Raw genomic sequence first — 18,991 nt, 5'->3', positions numbered from 1 at the left:
CTTATAGAATTAATTATATTTTCCCCTATGGGAGAGCCCCATCAGCCCCACCTCCTCCCATCTTTTCAAATCCAGAAACCAAGGCACTGCCTCCAGCTCTTTCCCCCCATCTCTAGTACCTCTTCTCCACTTGTCACATCCATTCCTGGTACCATCTCTCCTGGATCCAGGGGAGCCAGGAGCAGTCATTCCCATTGCTCCCATTCCTGTTTCTCCTGGATCCAGGGGAGCCAGGAGCAGTCATTCCCATTGCTCCCATTCCTGTTTCTCCTGGATCCAGGGGAGCCAGGAGCAGTCATTCCAATTATTCCCATTCCTGTTTTTCCTGGATCCAGGGGAGCCAGGAGCAGTCATTCCCATTGCTCCCATTCCTGTCATTCCGATTGTGCCCAGCTCCATCTGTGTGCCTGGGAGCTGCTGGCTGGAGGTGACAGCCCTTCCCCTCTTCTGGCAGCTGTGATGAGGGTTTGAGATGCTGTGTCTGAACACATCCAGAGGATGCTCCTGATGGAGCAGGTAGCCCTTGGATCTCCTGTTCAGGGCAGGAGGAGCTCAGAGAAGTGAAACCCCACTGCTGCTGCTCTGCCCCTCCTGTAAAGGCAGCTAAACCATCCCTGAATTACCTTCCAGCCAGAAAATAGGACACAGGGTGGAGCCTCCAGCCAGCTCCAGCTCTTCCATACCTTTTCCCACTTCCCTGTTCCCCACAGCCAGTGTGGAAAGACCAGACCAAGAGCTTGACAGGTTTCTCATGCTGGGAGAGCTGGGGGTGCTCACCTGCAGAGGAGAAGGCTCCAGGGAGAGCTCAGAGCCACTTCCAGAGCCTAAAGGGGCTCCAGGAGAGCTGGAGAGGGACTGGGAACAAGGGATGGAGGGACAGGATGCAGGGAATGGCTTCCCCTGCCAGAGAGCAGGGATGGATGGGATATTGGGAAAAAACTTTTCCCTGTAACGGTGGTGAGGCTGTGGTGGGCACATGAGAACACGACATGAACAGATGGATATGCAATTGCAGCCTCGTCTTTACTTGCAGAAGAAGCCACCTGTGGCTGTGGATTCTGGGAAGCTCCAGGAGATGCCTTTACTGACACGTGATGTTATTTCTGGAGCTTCCCTGAAAAACCCCAAGAGTTGCTGTATTTTGTGAAGATAATGCCCATTTCCACGAGACCCAGCAGGAACAGTGCTGAGAGGCTTGGGAGCAGCAGCCGTTCCTCCCCTTGGTGCTGATGGCATTGAAGATGCCAACATGAAGCACAGGGGCCGAGCAGAACAGGCAGGGAAAGGCTCCCTCCGTGTGGAAGGGGACAAGGTGCCCCTGTCCTGGCTCTGCCCAGGAGCACAGGCAGAGCCCCTCGGTTCTGGCTGTTTTTGGAGAAACAGCACCATCTATTTGCAGCACCAGAGGAGAGGGGACACGGTGGGTGCCCCTCAGCAGGATTAGGGATCCCACCCTGGAGCAGCAGCCTCTAGGACATTCCTGACCCCCAGAGCCTCCTGCAGCCCTGGGGACACCTGGGGCTTGCTCCAGGCCCAGGGCAGGAGTTGCAGGACACATGTGCAGGAGCAGGGAGGGGAGAGTCTCCAGGCTGGGGGCTCAGCTCAGCTTTGGGTCTCTTCTTCCCAGGCAGACTCTGCCCTTCCTCTCCATGCACGGAAACGAGGACTCCCACCCTGGGGGCCCCACAGGACTCAGGGACCACATTTCTCCACATTTCTTCATCACTGGCTCAAAGAGGCTCCAGCCCCTGAGGCATCAGAGGTCTTGGGAAGGTGTTGGCCCCACAGCACCAAGGAGGAGATTGCCAGGCCAGCCCCAGCTTTGCTCCAGGGGCTGAAGCTGTCCCTAACCCAGCCCATCCCCACTTCCACACCCACCTCAGAACCCCTCAGAATGGACCCCAACGTGTTGTGAGTGACAGAAGTGACCTAGGATCACCTGTTCCAGCCTCACCATGGAACTGGGAGCAATGAAGAAGATCTGATTTATTAAACCTGCTGGGAAAAGGGTACAAGGGGTGGCCTGGGGCCTTCAGAGCTCACGTGGAGAAACGGCTACTTCTTCTTGCGACGTCTGGTGTTCATTTGGATCAGCTGCAGCCCCTGCTTCTTGATGTCCTCCCGGCTGGGGATGTATTCATGGTCTTCCTCATCAAAATCCAAGGTGTCTGGAGGGGAGAGTGGGGAGGAGGGGCTGAGGAGGGTCTGGAGGCCACCTCTGCTGTGCCCATGTCCCTGGGTAACCTGGCACATTTTGTTGGGCTCATGGGATTCCAGGAGAGTCCTTGTGGGCCTTTCCACCCCAGCATCCCAGGGTGACCTGTGGGACCTGGCGGTGCCACCACTGTGGCCCATCTCCAACGCTGCTGGGGCTTCCCATAAGGGTCTGGAGCTGCCGTGTGGTGGGCACAGCTCCTGCTTTGCTAAAGAAAGGTGGTGAGCTGCCAAAAGCTCTTTGCCTCTTCCAGGAACACCCACAGGCATAACCAAGCACTGATTATTCTTCAGAACCAGGTGATTTGGAGATTAGAGTGTCCTCTCTTGCCCCACAACATCTCTCCTTGTTCCGGCAGTGGCTTGGTGCTCATCATGCCACCAGCTGCCTTCGTTCTCCTCCACCCCTGCCTAAACCACCACTCACATCTGAAGCTGTGGAAACAGCCAAGGTTGGCCTCAAGATCTGGGGGCAATTTGTGGGTTGCAGGGCCAGTGGGAAACAGACAAGGACTCCCAAAAATCCCAGGGGGCAGGGGCTGGGACAGTCAGTGGGATATGTCCCACTGTGCTCTCCTACCATCTTCCATAGCCCCTTCATCCTCAAAGGAAATCTTCAGGTTCCGTGCTTCACCTGCAGTTTTTTCCTCCAGAAGGTTCCTGACCTTGGCAAAAGTCTGTGGAAGACAGCCTGGGTCAAGTGCTGGGGGACAGGTGGGTGTTCCAACCCAAGGGTGCCACACTTGAGGTACCCCACGGGTGCCCGGTGCCAGCCATCCGGGGCTTATCGGAATCTGAGGTATTGATGATTCTGAGATTGTAAAAAGTCTCTGTCTCTCAGCCCTGCTGCCAAAGAAGTCATAATTTGTCTATGCTGGTTTCCAGGTTGTTTATTCTGTTTATCTCTCACATGTTCTGCTGCCCTGCCCAGCTCTGTCCTGCAGGGCAGCATGTGGGGCTCTGCCCTCAGTGGGATGTGACAAACATTAAATACCAGAAACTCCCTGGGCTGGATTGACAAGAACGTGCCAATATCTGTCACCTACGTTGGACAGTGTGTCCCCAGCCTGAACCAACAGAAAAATGCCAACAGCACAGTGAAACATGGAGGGCATGAAGAAAGAGGAAAAGGACAAGGCACACCCAATTTCCTCCATCTTGTCCCCTTTGGACCCCTCATCAAGAACCCTAAAATTTTACTTTTGCACCCATGCCACACTTAATTATTACTTATCTCAAACACTCAGAGCTTGCAATTCATCCTGTAAGATTGAAAACTCTTTTCCATGGACAGAGATCACAGCCAGTGTCTCTGGGGGCTCTGTCCAGGGGGTTCCTGACTCCTGCCAGGATCCCAGAGCTTCCAGGGCAGCCAGAGGGAAGCTCTGGATTCCCACAGGGCTGAGCTGCTCCATGGCCTTACTGAGGAAGGATGATGTGGGTGGCCATCTGTGAAGGCCCTGTGTGTGTCCCCAGGGCCACCAAGGGCCAGAGCCCCCGTACCTCGCTGCGTTCATCAGTGCTGTCCTCGGGCCGAGCGGCAAACTTCTCCTTCAGGAACTGCAGCTTCTGCTCACAGTACTGCAGCTTCTCCTCCAGCCCCACCACCGCACCTGAATCCTCCTGGGGGAGACAGAGCCACCTTGCTGGGGACAGCCAGGCCCTGGTGGCAGTGGTGGCTGTGCCAGCTGTCCCCGTGCTGCCCTATCTGCATGGCCCTGCTCCCCGGAGCCCGTGGTACCTTGCCAGGGATGGGGATGCCCTGCAGGTGGAGGAACATGTTGTCAATGATGTTCTCAAACTCAACCAGGCGCCTCTGGCTCTTCAACATCTGGGCTCGCATCTGATCCCGCCGGTCCTCTTCCCGCTTCAGCTTCTCCCTCAGCTCCTTCTCCCGCAGCCTGGAGCCAGCCACACTCACATCACACAGCTGCAGAGAGGTGCAGGGGCACCCCAGACTGCTCCTAAAGCTGTTCAGGTTGCCCCACCCCCAAGTGCAGGCCAGCTCTATGCTGCTGGCAGCAATTCCCATGCCCAGCAAGGAGACAGGAGCTCCTGGACCCCAGTGGGAGCTTTGGGTGCTCTGCCAGCAGCAGAACTGGGAGCTCAGGAACCCTCCCAGTGCGGGAGGAGTGTGTGGCTGCAGTGGGGTGGAGGTCAGGGTGCCTGCTGGGACACGTCCCCCCCAGAGGTGGTGGCCTGGTTGGCACAGCTGTGCAAGGCCAGCAGCACCTGTTGGTGCTGTCAGGCTGGTTAAACTTCAGTTCAGCGAGCTTCAACTCCATCTCTTTCAGTGTCTCCTCCAGCACTTCCCCCTCCTCATGGCACTCATCAATGTACTGCTGCAGGTTCTCCAGGGATTTCCTCTGCGCCTGGATGCTGCTGGGGATGTCCTAGGCAGGGGAGACACAAGGACTCAGCCCAAGATGCTCCTGCTGGGACCTCAGGGGGCTTATAGCACCATGGAGCTCTGTAGTTTCTGCTCATGGGGAAGAAATGCAGCTCCATGCCTGCCTGCAAAGAGGGGCTTTGTGGGGCTCCAGGAGAGAAGAGCACATAACTCCGCAGGAAATGGGGGGAGCAGAGAGCTCACAGCTCCCCAGTGTGCCAGCAGCCCCAGGTTTGAGCAGGGATGGGTTTTCCATTACCCAGAGGCAGGAGCACTGCAGGGCAGCCTTTGCCTTCTCCATCTTGTCGGTCACAAAGGCCTCGCGCTGCATCTTGGCCATGGCGCCCTCCAGGTCAGCACCTGGGGAGGCAGGGAAGGAGCAGGGCAGGATGCCCGTGGCCATGCCCACATCCCCCCGCCCTGCCCCAGCCAGGCACTCACCCACCACTGTTTCTGAGGAGCTCAGCTCCTGCTCTGCAGAGAGCATGGACACAGCTTGCTGCAAGGACAGTCACTGTCAGCCCTGGGGGTTCAGCACTGCAGGCTGCCCCACATCCCAGCTCACCTGGCCCACATCCCAGCTCACCTGGCCCACATCCCAGCTCACCTGGCCCCAGCCCTGCCTGCCCCCCAGCCCTGCCTGCCCCCCAGGCCCAGCTCACCTGCCCCCAGCCCTTCCTGCCCCCAGCCCCAGCTCACCTACCCCCAGCTCACCTGGCCCCAGCCCTGCCTGCCCCACATCCCAGCTCACCTGGCCCACATCCCAGCTCACCTGCCCCCAGCCCTTCCTGCCCCCCAGCCCTGCCTGCCCCCCAGGCCCAGCTCACCTGCCCCCAGCCCTTCCTGCCCCCAGCCCCAGCTCACCTGCCTCTGCTGTCTTTTGCTCTCCTCCTCGTGCCGGAGGCTCTCGATGTGCTTCCTTTGCTCTGCCAGGGACTGGTCCCTGAGCTGCTTCTCCACACAGACCTGGGGTCCTGCCTCAGCCATGAGTTTCTGGAGTACAACAGAGAAGGGAAGAGTTGCTGCCAAAGTCAGTTGGATCTTTCTACAGGTTGGTTATTAGGTTCAGGTATTGGTTTAGATTGAGATGTGGGAAGAAATTCATCCCTGTGAGGGTGATGACACCCTGGGACAGAGTGCCCAGAGCAGCTGTGGCTGCCCCTGGATCCCTGGAAGTTCCAAGGTCAGATTGGACAGGGTTGGAACAACCTGGGAGAGTGGAAGGTGTCCCTGCCCATGGCAGGGGGCTGGAATGACATGAGATTTAAGGTCCCTGCCAACCCAAACCATTCTGTGAATCTGATTTGAGTGACTGGATGAGCTCCTGGGATGCCCAATGTCAAAAGTGACCCCAGTGTGTGGAAATAGGCTGTGAAAGAAACTTAGCAAGGTGGGCTGGTTCTGGGACACACTGCCTTTGCCATGGCTGGTACTTCAGTCTGACCCCAGCCCCAGGAGAGAAGAGGGAGACCTGGCAGAACCTATGGTGGCCTCTGGGTGCTGTGGGCAACCACAGCTCCATCTCTTTTGCCCCTTGCTCTCAGGCCCAGGTACATGGTGCTGTCTGTGGGCACTGGAGGGTGGGAAAGGGCCCCAGTTATCTCACCTTGATGACATTGTTGGCTTGGAGGCTAGTCTGGCCTGTGAGCTCCTCGTGGTACGTCACAGTCATCCCAGACAGGAGGTCTAGGCATCGAGGCAGGTACACCAGCTCCTGGCACACAGGGAGCCACAGCACATCACCCACTAGGGTCCCCTGTGCTGTGACAGGCCATGGAGGGGACCAGCCGGGTGTCCCCTGGGACACAGCCCCTTGGGCCCCCTGTGCCTTTGCAGGGAGAGCAGGTGAAACATCAGCACAGTGAGGAGCAGCTCACCCTCTTCAGGACCTCCTGCAGCCTCAGGTACCGTTTGGTCATAATCTCTCCACTGTGAATTTTCATCAGCATCTTCTCGATCTCATTGCCCAGCTGGCGAATGGTCTGGGGCAGACACAGGGGGAGGACACAAAGTGACTACGTGTGCCAAGCCCAGTGCCCAGCTGGGGGTGCAGGGCCTGGATTAAAGCCCCTCATGAGTATTGGCACACCAGGAAGGGCTCCTGGGTACCTGCAACTGTGGCTCTTGCCACTTAGGATCCGTCTCAGCACCCTGCAGATCCTGCAGGTGCCTCTGGCGCTCGTCCCTGGCTTGGCTCCACTGCTTCAGCTGGTGCTGCAGCATGTCACACACCTTCACCTGGTCATGGACTTGGGCCTCGATCTTCTTTATGGCCACCTGGATGGGCATGAGACCATTTTCCAGGCTGGATGCTGCAGGAGAACAGGGTGCTTCCCAGAAAACTCCCCCCAAACTAGAGCTGGGGACACCGAGACACTGCTCCATGATGTTGTCACTGCTTTGACAGGATAGGGTCTGGGTGAGTTTTGCTCTGGGGGCTGGCTGGGATAAGGCAGAGGTGGGCAACTGCTGGTGGCAGGGCTGGGCTGGGCTTAGGGACTCTGCATACCATGGAGCAGGGCTGGGGATCAATAAAATCGATCAGGGCCCAGATGGGGATGTTGTCAGAGAGCAGCAGCACCACTGTCACTGCACGAGGCCTCTGGGCAAAGGCAGCTCTGCAGGCACAGCGCCTCGATCTCCACGGGTTTGTAACCAGGGCACAACCTTGGGACAGGCAGTGAAGGGCAGGGGCAGCAGCTCTCTGCCAGGGATGCAACTGCACCCTGTATGAACACAGGCAGTGCCAGGGACACGTGGGGTGGGACAGCCAGGAGGGCTGCTGGGACAAAGGGGCTGCATGGATAGGCCCCATTGGACCAGACATGAACACCCCGTGTCTCCACAGCAGCCCCGTAGGGCTGTCCTGGTGCTGGCACCATGTCCCTCTGCCATGCAGTGTTCTCAGTGTCCCCAGAGCCCCAGCCCCTATGAGAAACCCCAGCCCTGCCATTACCTCCAGGTTCTCAGTGGCTGGAACGAGCTCATGGCCCTCTCCAAAAGCATCCTTAATGGGGAGTTTGTTGTACTGTGGGCAGGGGAGAAACAAAGGGATGGCCATTGTCAGCCTGGGAATGACATTTTTTGCTGGCCTGTGCTGCCAGCTCCTGGAGGGGCTGGGGATGCAGGCCCAGCACCAGGCAGGGGTGCAGCAGGAAGGACCTGCTGGTACCTTCAGGACAAAGTCCAGGATATTGGAGTCCTCCTGCAAGGCCGTCCGCAGGCTGGGGAGCAGCTCCCTGTTCTGCCGGAGCTTTTCCTCGCAGGACTGAGCGAAAATCTTCCTGCCTTGCTCTGGGGGGACATCAGGCAGCCAATGGTAGTGTGTGGGACAAGGGGGCTGCGACCCCTGTCCCCGAGCAGCCCGAGGCAGCACCTTGCAGGTCCACGAGGACACGCATCTCCTGGCTGCGCTGGCTCAGGCTGGCCTTGGGGCCCCGCGTGCCGCCGGGGGCCTCCATCCCTCAGCCCACCATTCACAGTCCCCGTGGGACAGACGCCGAGGCCCGGCTGCCCCAGGAGGTATCTCAGCGCTGGGAGCGCAGGGTTCCACCGTTGAACTGTCACCGTGGCTCTGCCAACTGCCACCGGCCACGGCCCAGCCCCCGCCTCACCACTTCTGCAGCGAACAGGTTAATTAACAACTGATTAATGAGCTCCTGGAGTGTCGGAACTCAAAATGTCCCTCAGACATTTTTGGAGGTTCTGGGTCCAGGTCAGAAGCATTTGAGACCCTGGCAGGCAGCTGGAAACAGCTGTGATTTTGGGTTTGAGCCATGGAATGATTTACTAACCTTGCAGGAAGAACAAGAAGTCACAAAAGTTTATATATTATGGCAGAAGTCACAAAGTAGAGGGAAGAATTTTTGAGTGCTGTACAGGGGGATTTTAGGTCTTGTACATGGGGGTCAGAAGTTTTAAGATGGACTTGGGATTTGGGCCTGCCCTGTCCTCCCTCTTTCTCCTTCCTTACCTCCATGTTCTTGGTGATGTTGGCACTCACAGATTGGTTTAGAGTAGAAAAGCACCATTTAATATAGGTAATAGGCATTGGGGAAAGGCTGCAAACATGTAACACGTAATGTACCATATAAAAGAGAGCAGCAGCCCTGGGCAGGGAGAGAAGCAGTCGGGGTCAGAGAGGATGTCAGGGTGTGTGTGTGCCTCTGCCTGAGCTGTGAGCAAACCACAGCAGCCCGAGGAGAAAATCTTTTAGATAACTTGCAATAAACTGCCTTGAGACCCAACAACAGAGACTGCTGAGCCTTTCTTTGGAAGCTCGGGTTGGAGGAGAGACTTTTCCACCACACGGAGCCACCCCCGACCCAGGGTGAGCTCTGGCACTGGAGGAGGGGGCAGAGCATTCCAGCTTTGTCTTCCATTGTTGTGGCAGCTGTCAGGGACCATTCTGAGCCCCACAGGAACAGGACAATTTCAGGGCAAACATATGTGCCTGTGTACCCAAACACACCAGCAGTGCTCTCCCAGAGGCTGCCAGCTTATTTAAATGCCCACCTATTTAAAAATTTCAGTTAATTAGCCAGGAAATGGTTGTGCAGGGAGTTATGCTCTTGTTGGAATGGGCAAAGACAAATCCTGAGCTTTATTCTGATGCTCACCATACGTTCTTGCTGAACTACAAACATAACAAGAAATGCCAGCATGTATCTTTATTTGTCCATAAATAAACTCAAGTTCCCTCAACCAGGGAAATTCCTTAATGTTTGGATTTACAGAAAAAGACTTTATAAAGAAATTGCCTTCCTAGCACCAAGCTCATGAATCTGCTTAGATTCAGGTTCTGGAACTCCAGATCTGCTGCCATCCTGTTATGCTCAAGGTGTTAGACACAGCAAACCAAGAAATTAAAGAATTGTGAAACAGGTATTACTGACACAATATCCTCTGAAGCTCTTGCTCAGTATCTCATTTGCACATTTATGAATTGCATGTTAGTGCTAATTGCCAGTGACAAGCTAAATATCAACATGATCATCTTCAGGGAGTGTGCTTGGAGAGAGGGGCCCATGAAGACAGCAGCCCAGGGTGGGACACAGGGAGCTGCCTGTGCACACAGAGCTGTCCACACTGAGCCCTGTCCACGGCATATCCAGTCACTACACCCCTGCATTTCCTAGGCAGCATTTAAAACCCTGGGAGCAAACAAAAGCATTTTAAAATGGATGAAGTAGTTGAGGAATCTGTTTCACCTGCACTCAGCAAAATTCAAGCTCTAGAGAGGCAGGACCTCCCAAAATACTGCTGAAGGAATTGATCCTGGCCTTGCATGAGTGTGCACAAATTGGCTGCTGCAGAAATCCACTCCCAAGGGGCAGCTGTGGACTGAGGCTACAGCCCTGCAGCCACCTCACATGCCAAACCTCCCCCCCTCCAGCTGATTCCCACTCTCCCAGATGGAATTCACAATGAGTTAAGGTGCAGAGGAAAGGCCAGCAGCACAAACCCAGCTCTGTTTAACTCTCCCACAAGGGGGGAGGCTCTGGAAGGCAACACCAACCAAAGAACACCACGCCCACCTGGGAGAGATCTCTCTGGCTGGCCCACAGCTCCCCACCTGCTGCCTGCTACTGCATGGAAACATGAATGTCATATTAAAGGCTCCTCAAATTCCTGCTGATTTAGCTTTTAATCACTGAACCATATCTGCTTTGCCTGGTGGTTTGTATTTTTAGTATCTCCTTCCCCCGTTGTTGTCCTCTCTTCCCCTTTTCAACTTCAAATCATTTGTTTAACACAGCTGCAGCAAGATTTAACAGAATTAGCAAGAACTATATCCCATGCCTCAGGAGCTGCCTGGTAATTCCATGCATGGATTAGAGAGTAGCAAAAAAAAAAAAGACAGAGGATAAAGGACAGCTGCCAGAATTGTTCTGTTGCACTAAAAAGCAAAGGGGCACACACAAACAATTCCTGCTGGGAATTACTGTCCAACAAAAGCCTGTCTGGCTCCATGGCCAGAGGCCACCACTGCCTGTTTGAGATTAATTTTATCATGTGAAAGCAGCAGCTCCCAAGCACAGGCTACTCCCTCAGCCTACAAAAGCATTGCCACAGCTGGGGAAATCTCCTCTACTATTAACAAAAATAATTATCTTATTTCTTTCTGTATCTATAATATATAAATAGATGATCATTTGTTTTTATTAATGTAGCTAAATATATTCTATAAATAAATTATTTGGAGAACATCATCTCTCTACGTCAGCAAGTGCTACTACAGCCAGTGAAGGAATTCTTTATGAGTGGTCCTTTGAAATACTTTAATGACCAAGTAGCCAATTATGGAAGCCTAAGTCCGTTTTCACACTGCCAAGAGACTGATTTTTAGACATAATCCACACTGCACCTGTTTAGAAGCGAAAGTGCAGCTCTCTTTTTTTCTTTTTTTGTTCAGGTCCCTCTCCTCACATACAAAGCCACTTCTCAGTGCAATCTTCCACTCAACACTGACAACTTGAAGGTACAAACAATTGGCACCAAATCACTCAAACACTCTTCAACAGCAATCCTGAAACTACAGCAAAGCCAGAGTAACCTCCTACCACACCCTCACTCAGTCCTCATTAGTGCAACTCTGACACAAAATCTTCTTTCAGGCAAAGACATCTGTAAACCAAGAAAGTGTAAAATGATAAAAAAAAAAAACCCACCCACACTGCATGGAAAAATCCCAAAGGATTAGTGTCAGAAAATATTTGGCAGCAAGAGATTGGAAAAACCATGAAGGCCTAACAGAAGAGTGGCTACACCAGTCACTGCGGGGAGGTTGTTGAAGCAGATCTGCTGCAGAAGATTTTGTTATTCAAGCTTTTCATCTCCTTCCTCCACATCCTTCAGACTGAGCACTTCCAGGGATCCTTTCCCTTTTGTCTCACTGCGGATCAGCTCGTCGATCTCCCTGAAGCAGCCTGGGTCAATAAGGCACACCTGGAATGTTCCACATTTCATCAGTCAGCCAAGAATGTTTGGATTTCATCAGCCCCTTCCCAACACCTAACATTCATTAAAACAATCCTAGCTAGTTACTGAGGAGGACACTGAAGAGTTGACAAGCTCTCTCTGGCAGCAATCTTTCCACAGAACTCTACATTTCCAGTTCCCCATGCTGGACATGGCTTTTGCCAGTTGGGATTGCTGCGTTCTAATCTGCTTGGATGAAGATTTTAATACAAATTGTGCTTTACCACACACCAACTTAAAAAAAAAAATAATTAGCCACCCTTAAAATCTAGACAGAAGGCACCAAATAAGTAACAGTAACATTCCACATGTGACAGAGATTTATCAGTGTTGCAGGATCATCTCTGCTAAGAGGAATTGCACCGTGCAGTCAGCTTGGAGCAGCAACCTCTGGATACCAAAGGCTGCTTCCATGCCTATACCACTAGGATTCTGTGAAATTAAAACTTCCCAACTGCAGCTCTGATTCAGGATCTCTGTTAAGCCTTCAGTTTATGTAAACAACTTCCACTAAACAACTTCTATGAATTCATCTCCTAGTAAAATACACATGTGTAGTTCAAATCAAACCTGAACCCCAGGGACTGTTTTTACTTACCATTTCCAGGTGTTCCTGGAAGTCTTCACTCTCAGTAACTTTAATCAGTGGCTTGAGCTTCTCTTTCAGCTTCTTGCCTTCCTTTGCTGGCAGGATAAACCTCAGCCTCATGTGAGCACGTTCAATCTGCATGGTCTCCTTCAGCTGCCTGATCACTTCCAGGGCCTGTTGGACAAGAAAAAGAGCACTTGCACATCTGCTTAAAACCCAGATCCAAATCTCAAACCTTTTCCCCCGCTTCAGAGCTATCTCTCAGTGCTGGGCACAGCTGCTCTGCTGCAGGGAGGTTGCTGTCATGCTCTTTTGACAGATGAACAAGAAAAGGCAGACTTCCTGTTGTTTGTGATCACTTTGAACACTTAAAAGCTATCTGAAAAAAAATTAAATTGCTATACTGCACAACACCACAAACCCACATGTCTCAGATGCAAACCTGATATGCCACCTCAATTAGCATAAATCATAAACCTTTTATTTTGGTTCTAAGTGTACCACTGTTGGTTTTTTCCCTTTCTTTCTCCCTTTGCTGAATTCTTAGCAAACCAATTGCCTGAGTTTCAGAAGCTGCTTCTCTCCAGCACTCAGTTGCCAGATAGCTGAGTAATTGCCAGAGCTCACGCCTAGGTTGGAGGTGGTTCCACATGGTGGAAAAGTCTCTCCTCCAACCCGAGCTTCCAAAGAAAGGCTCAATATTCTTCTGTTGTTCGGTCTCAAGGTAGTTTATTGCAAGTTTTTTATAAGATTTTCTCCTGGAGCTGCCGTGGTTTGCTCACAGCTCAGGCAGAGGCACACACACACCCTGACATCCTCTCTGACTCCGACTGCTTCTTCTCTCCCTGCCCAGGGCTGCTGCTCTCTTTTATATGGTACATTACGTGTTACATGTTTGCAGCTTTTCCCCAATTCCTATTACCTATATTAAATGGTGCTTTTCTATCTTTTATATGGTACATTACGTGTTACATGTTTGCAGCTTTTCCCCAATTCCTATTACCTATATTAAATGGTGCCTTTCTACTCCAAACCAATCTGTGAGTGTCAACGTCACCAAGAACATGGAGGTAAGGAAGGAGAAAGAGGGAGGACAGGGCAGGCCCAGATCCCTCCATCTTAAAACTTCTGACCCCCATGTACAAAACAGAAACCCCCCTGTACAGGACTTAAACCCCCCCTGTACAGCACTCAAAAATTCTTCCCTTTACTTTGTGACTACTTCTACTATAATATCTAAACTTCTGTGACTTGTTCTTCCTGCAAGGTTGGTAAATCATTCCATGGCTCAAACCCAAAATCACAGCTGTTCCCAGCTGCCTGCCAGGGTCTCAAATGCTTCTGACCTGGATCCGGAACATCAGAAATGTCTGAGGGACGTTTTGAGTTCTGACAAGTAATTTCTGTGCAGGCCTCAGATCCTGGTACTCTGCTGATCCCTCTTTGGCTGAGACCTGAGGAATTCCCCTGGATGGCAGCACCTTGCATACTGCAGGAAACTCAGCTGCTGCTTTGTGCTCTTGTTGGGTTTGACAGAGTAGTGGATGTCCTTCATGGCCCTCTCGATAAGGATCACCGTGTAGGGCCGCTTGGTCTCGGGGTTCACACACTTGTCAGCCACGATGGTGGCGATGTCTCGGAACATCTGCTCCAGCTGCGTGTGCCGCTCCTTGTCCGACACCTGCAGCTCCCCTTTGGATAAAATCTGTTTTAGCCACAGAAATGGGTTAATGAACAGCGTGGATATGAAGAGTGACAAGTTAAATTTGACAGCTTTGAGTAATTTTGTTAAATTTGACAGCTGCTTGAAAGGTTGAGTGAGATTTGAAGTGCAGCAAACAATAACCAAATTAATAATGTGAACCATTACAACAGACAGCACTGGAAAGGCTTCAGACAAAAAAACTCACCACAGAAATCCTAAACTGCAGTGAGAGAAGCACAGATTTCACAGAATATATTGAGTTGGAAGAGAGCCCCCAGGGATCATCCAGTCCTTGCCCTGCACAGACACCCCAACAATCCCACCCTGGGCATCCCTGGCAGTGGTGTCCAAAGGCTCCTGGAGCTCTGGCAGCCTCAGGGCCGTGCCCATTCCCTGGGCAGCGCCCAGCACTCTCTGGGGGAAGAACCTTTCCCTAAAATCCAACCTACACCTGCCCCGGCACAGCCATTCCCTGGGCCCTGGCCCTGTCACACAGAGCAGAGATCAGAGCTGTCGACCCTGATGAGGTCTGACCTCAGTCTCTCAGGCTGAACAGACCAAGTGCCCTCAACTGCTCTTTGCGTGATCCCTCCAGGCCCTTCACCCTCTTTGCAGCTTTCTTTGGACTCTGACAGCTTCAGATCTTTCTTATATTGTGGCACCCAAAACTGCCTCAGCCCAGAGCAGAGCAGGACAATCCCCTCCCTGGCCCAGCTGTTGATACTGGGCCTGGTGACCCCAGGAGAAGGATGTCCTTCCTGGCTTCCAGGTCAATGCTCAAGAGAGTTACTGAAATCTTTTCAACCAGAACAAGTCCACAGTTCATATCCCACCAGTAAGGACTAAGGAATTAGATCTGTTACTAAACACTTAAGGGAGCTCTCCCAAGTAAGCAACTTGTCCCCTTCTTTTCCCTGCATTCTTAATAACTTATCTTATGTGAGGAACTCTTCAGTGCTGGCTGTGTCCAGACACATTGATGCATGCAAGGTGTGTGTTAGACAGAATTCCTTCCAGCCACACGCACATGCCAAATTTAAAACCGCAAAATAGAGCTACAACTCCTTTTTATCAATTTCTTAACAAACAACCCTTTCACCTATAGCAGTATTCTACAAACACCCTTCAGTACAAACCACCTAACTGAGTGACTAAATCTCACATTTTTTATAAAGCAAAGTGTGTGAAACCTACCATCTTACAGATTTCTGTCTGGTCATCTGTCCCAAATGCTTTAACCAGATCTTCCTTCTTTGCCACCTGGCCTTTGGAGACATTGACAAACACTGTGTGTGTCTGCAGGACCTCGTCGAGATCTTTCTCCCTAGAGATTAAGACAAATGTAGAAAACTCAGAATAATCCTAGAATGGTGCCAGTTCCACTCCTGCCATGGGTAGAGATACCTTCCACTGTCCCAGGCTGCTCCAAACCGCATCCATCCTGGCCTTGGGCACTGCCAAGGATCCAGGGGCAGCCACAGCATCCCTGGGCACCTGTGCCAGGGCCTGCCTACCCTCGCAGTGAACAATTCCTTCCCAATGCCCCATCTATCCATCCCTCTGTCAGTTTGAAAGCACTGCCCCTTGCCGTGGCACTGCACACCTTGCTCAAAGCCCCTCTCCAGCACAGCAGCAATGCCAGGAGCCCAGCTGCGTTCAGCTCGGAGAAGGAGCTCCTGACTCAGCACAGGCTGACCCAGCACAGCCGGAACCTTCCAGCACGGAGATGTCGCTGCCCAGGCGCGGGCACGGTGCTCCCGGGCTCAGACCCACAGCCGGGCCCGCACGGTCACTGCCGACGCCCCACGGGCTCCACTGCCCGATGTGGGCCGTGGGGAAGACAAGCACGATCGGTACCATTGATAAGCAAGCTCCTTTTGTTCAAAAATCCTGTCAGTTCATATAGGGTTTGCTACAAGTAAAGTCAGCAGCAGCTCTCGTTGGTCAGTTTACAAAGGTCTTTGTAATGTTTAGCCTACGTGCATTTACAACTACAGCCAGGTTTCTTAAGCCAAGTTTCTCATCTCTAGTCACGTCGTCATGGTACATCCCATCTTCTCTGGGCACATCTTGTCACACAGCCTATTCTTGTACAAGCATATCTCCAAGGATATGCTCATCCTTATTATCTCATTCCGACCTTGTTCTATTTCCCAGGCCTAGACAGACCTTGTACAGTTTCCCAGGCCTAGACACAGAGCCGGTTTCCCAAGCTCTGTTCCCAGGCCAGACACAGCCTGATTCTGATTCTGGCGTCTTAGAGCTATCAATGAATAACTGTTCCATTGATCCACGACCCCTCTCCTGCAACCATTCTCCAGCAGCTGCCGAGTCCCCGCACAGGGTGCCCGCTACGACGCCCTCACGCCGGCTCCGCACACGGGCCGGGCCCCAGCCGCCTCCCCGCGGGCTCCCCGGGCACTCACGCTCCGCTGCGCCAGCCCATGACCTTGTTGCGGTAACAGGCGATCTCGAAGCGCTTGCCGGCGCGCCGTGCCCGCACCACGGCCACGTTGGTGAGGCGGATCTGGTTGGTGGGGGTGAAGATGGACATGGCGGCCGCCGCTCCGCCCCCGGCCCGGCAGTGAACGGCGGCACGGGCGGAAGGGGCGGGAGCGGCGACGGCGGCTGAGGGAGCGGGCGGGGAGCGGCTCGGAGCCGGCCGGGGCCGGGGCGGCGGCTGTGTGCGTGAGGGAGAGAGGGCTGTGATGGGCGGGACGGAATAGCCGCGGCTGGGGGCGATAGCTGTGTCCGGGGGTGATAGCCGTGAGGGGGGAGTCTAGTAACCGTGTTTGTGGGGTAATAGCCGCGTGTGTGGGCTACTAACCGAGTTTGTGGGGTAATAATGTGTGTATGGGTTGATAACCGTGTTTGTGGGGTAATAACCGCGTGTGTGGGCTACTAACCGAGTTTGTGGGATAATAATGTGTGTATGGGTTGATAACCGTGTTTGTGGGGTAATAACCGCGTGTGTGGGCTACTAACCGAGTTTGTGGGATGATGATGTGTCTATGGGCTAATAACCGAGTTTGCGGGATGATAAAGTGTGCATGGCTAATAACGGTGAGGGGATGTAATAACCGCGTCTGTGAGCGGATATAGCTGTGAGAGGGTGAGGGTAATGACCGTGGGGGGATTTATTAACCATAAGTGGTAGCTCTGAGGTGGGGGTGTTTAATGATTGTGAGGGTGGTGGGGTGATAACCGTGAGGGGTATTTGGGGGAGAGAGGGGCATTAACCGTGTAAGGAGGAATAACCACGAGGGTGAAGGGCTGGGGTGTGTGTTTGTGGGGTGATAACCATAAGGGGGTTGTGTAGTTGTGTAGGGGATAATAGTGAGCACGTGTGTGTGTGCCTGTTCTGGAGCTAAAATTCTCTTGAATATGTGTAGCATGTGTTGCATTTGAGGAAGTTATATAGAGGTTAAGGGAATCCCTATAGCTGGTTTGGGTAAGACTGGGAACACTGAGCAAGTGCTCTTGATCCTTCACTTTTGTGAGTCTTAGTGTTGCTGCTTAAGGCCCTCTTCTTATCCTTATGGTCTGGTAACCTGAGTACCAGCCAGTATGAGTTTCCAGCCTCTTGGAATACTTGGATTTTGTGCTCTCAACTGATATCTGCAAAAACAAGATCCAAGCTGCAGATCACAGTAGAAGGGTGTCAGCTGTGTTCCTCAGTCAATAAGTATCACAATCCAGCCTTGTTGGAGTGCCTGAATATTCCATATGAAACAGATATTCGCAGATATCATGCAGGTGCTTTCCTGGCTGTACCCTGGCTTACTGTGCCCTGAATGTTCTGAACCAACCTAAAACATCTCAGTGGTTCCAAATCAAGCTTCACTTGCATAATAGAATTCTGTGAAAGTGTTTCCAATTGAATCCATTATTCAGTCTGCTCTTGAAGCTCTGTTTGTAATCAGAGTGACATCAAATGTGTGTAAGCAAGGGTTGTGTTCAGCAGAAAGTTCTTCTGTGTGGGTGATTTCCCCCTTGCACTGGAGCTTTCTCATTCCAGAGAACTGCATTTGTTTGGATTGTGTAAAACTAAAGCCAGTATGACCCACTGGATGTTTCATAAGATCTTTTTCCTTTCAGGCACTTGGACAGCACAAGTATTTTCTGCTTTTCCTTGTAACAGTGCTGCCCTATAAGGAAAAACCCAGAGTTTCCCTCTGACAGTATGGAGTCCTAGCTTGGAGCTCATCTGACACACCTGAGGAGGTGAATGCTTCTTGATTCAATTTTAGTGCCTTGTCTTTAGCCAGAAGCTGTTTTCTGCAAAGCCTGGGCAATAGCTGATGGTGTGAGGCTGTGGGTACTTTGTGATTATTTTGTGTATGCTCATTCCATATTCACTCTGTAGGAATCTGTGATATTTTAGATTTAGATGTCTCAATGGATATGTGGAGCTACTTCTATACTTGCCTGGTGTCCGTATGGCTGCACAGATTTTACGTCTATTCTGCTGTTGCTTTTGGGATCAGCCTTTGGATTGTCATTCAGTTCACCACCACCAGAACCAAAAGGAAGGTAATGGAGCCTGTCAGCACTTCTCTCTGAAAATACCCCAAAAACCTAGGTGGAAGTGAGTAGTGACTGGTTAAAGGCACCTGCTGTGGGCCTGCTGAGGGTGTTGCAAATCCCAAATGCAGTTTGGTTATCTGGTTATGATCCTCGGCCTGGCTTATTTGTGTCTGTGGGTCACTAATACTCTTGTTGCTCTGATGTTGGGGCAGAGCTCAGCGGGACACTCCTCACACTGTTCCTGGGGGAATGTGTTCCCCTGGATTGCTCTGTCACTCCAGGTAAACCCCTCTGCTTGTGCCCAGTGTTTGCACCTTCATGTTTTCACGATGCTAATGACAGGGTTGGGCTGTTTTGGGGATGGGAGGGAATTAGGCCATTCAGGAGTTGAAAACCTCCTCCTGCAGGTGGGTAAAGATCTGCTGCAGGACTTGGGAGGTTCAGCTGTATCAATACCCGGACAAGTGGGTATTTGTAGCGTGCCTTAGGTCAGGAAAGCAGGTCCTGGTCTGTTTGGGTGTCAGAGGAACCAAAATGCTTTGTCTGTTACTGAGAGTGGTCCCGTGATTTGAATGTTAAATGCTCT

General features: G+C 52.3%; 3 protein-coding genes across 12 annotated transcripts in view; 1 reads left to right on the top strand and 2 right to left on the bottom strand.

Moving 5' to 3' along the window:
• Window positions 1–1,967: 1,967 nt before the first annotated feature.
• LOC144247263 (coiled-coil domain-containing protein 183-like) lies at window positions 1,968–9,112 on the bottom strand. 4 transcript variants are annotated; one of them, XM_085557115.1, is made up of 13 exons: window positions 7,980–9,112; window positions 7,560–7,897; window positions 6,713–6,880; window positions 6,481–6,585; window positions 6,210–6,317; window positions 5,468–5,596; window positions 5,045–5,102; window positions 4,863–4,963; window positions 4,447–4,607; window positions 3,956–4,115; window positions 3,718–3,837; window positions 2,795–2,891; window positions 1,968–2,168 (listed from the first exon to the last, which is right to left on the bottom strand). In XM_085557115.1, the coding sequence occupies exons 1-13, from the start codon at window positions 8,062–8,064 to the stop codon at window positions 2,056–2,058; spliced, it is 1,743 nt and encodes a 580-aa protein (XP_085413241.1). In that variant the 5' UTR covers window positions 8,065–9,112; the 3' UTR covers window positions 1,968–2,055. The 4 variants fall into 4 exon arrangements, with proteins under 4 accessions (XP_085413241.1, XP_085413243.1, XP_085413240.1 ...); XM_085557117.1 differs by having other exon boundaries at window positions 4,863–5,102; window positions 7,560–7,631; window positions 7,776–7,897; XM_085557114.1 differs by having other exon boundaries at window positions 4,863–5,102.
• Window positions 9,113–9,258: 146 nt separating this feature from the next.
• On the bottom strand, window positions 9,259–16,461 carry SBDS (SBDS ribosome maturation factor). Its single transcript, XM_085557126.1, has 5 exons — window positions 16,305–16,461; window positions 15,073–15,202; window positions 13,681–13,878; window positions 12,183–12,350; window positions 9,259–11,551 (listed from the first exon to the last, which is right to left on the bottom strand). The coding sequence occupies exons 1-5, from the start codon at window positions 16,430–16,432 to the stop codon at window positions 11,423–11,425; spliced, it is 753 nt and encodes a 250-aa protein (XP_085413252.1). The 5' UTR covers window positions 16,433–16,461; the 3' UTR covers window positions 9,259–11,422.
• A 30-nt stretch (window positions 16,462–16,491) lies between these two features.
• LOC110472027 (S-adenosyl-L-methionine-dependent tRNA 4-demethylwyosine synthase TYW1) overlaps window positions 16,492–18,991 on the top strand; it is a 97,499-nt gene continuing 94,999 nt past the window's right edge. For 3 of the 7 annotated variants that reach the window (XM_077787468.2, XM_085557110.1, XM_077787466.2), the window contains exons 1-3: window positions 16,492–16,562; window positions 17,977–18,102; window positions 18,263–18,411. In XM_077787468.2, coding sequence (XP_077643594.1) covers window positions 18,277–18,411 — 135 coding nt within the window. In that variant the 5' untranslated portion in view covers window positions 16,492–16,562; window positions 17,977–18,102; window positions 18,263–18,276. Of the gene's footprint in view, window positions 16,678–17,976; window positions 18,103–18,244; window positions 18,412–18,991 lie in introns of all 7 variants that reach the window. The other 4 variants (XM_085557108.1, XM_077787467.2, XM_085557109.1 and 1 more) reach the window with 2 other exon arrangements.

The sequence above is a fragment of the Lonchura striata genome, chromosome 19 (assembly GCF_050655825.1).
Source record: "Lonchura striata isolate lonStrDom1 chromosome 19, ASM5065582v1, whole genome shotgun sequence".
Classification (NCBI taxonomy): Eukaryota; Metazoa; Chordata; class Aves; order Passeriformes; family Estrildidae; genus Lonchura; species Lonchura striata.
Note: the sequence above shows the minus strand (reverse complement) of the source record. Positions and strands in the feature narration are given on the sequence as shown.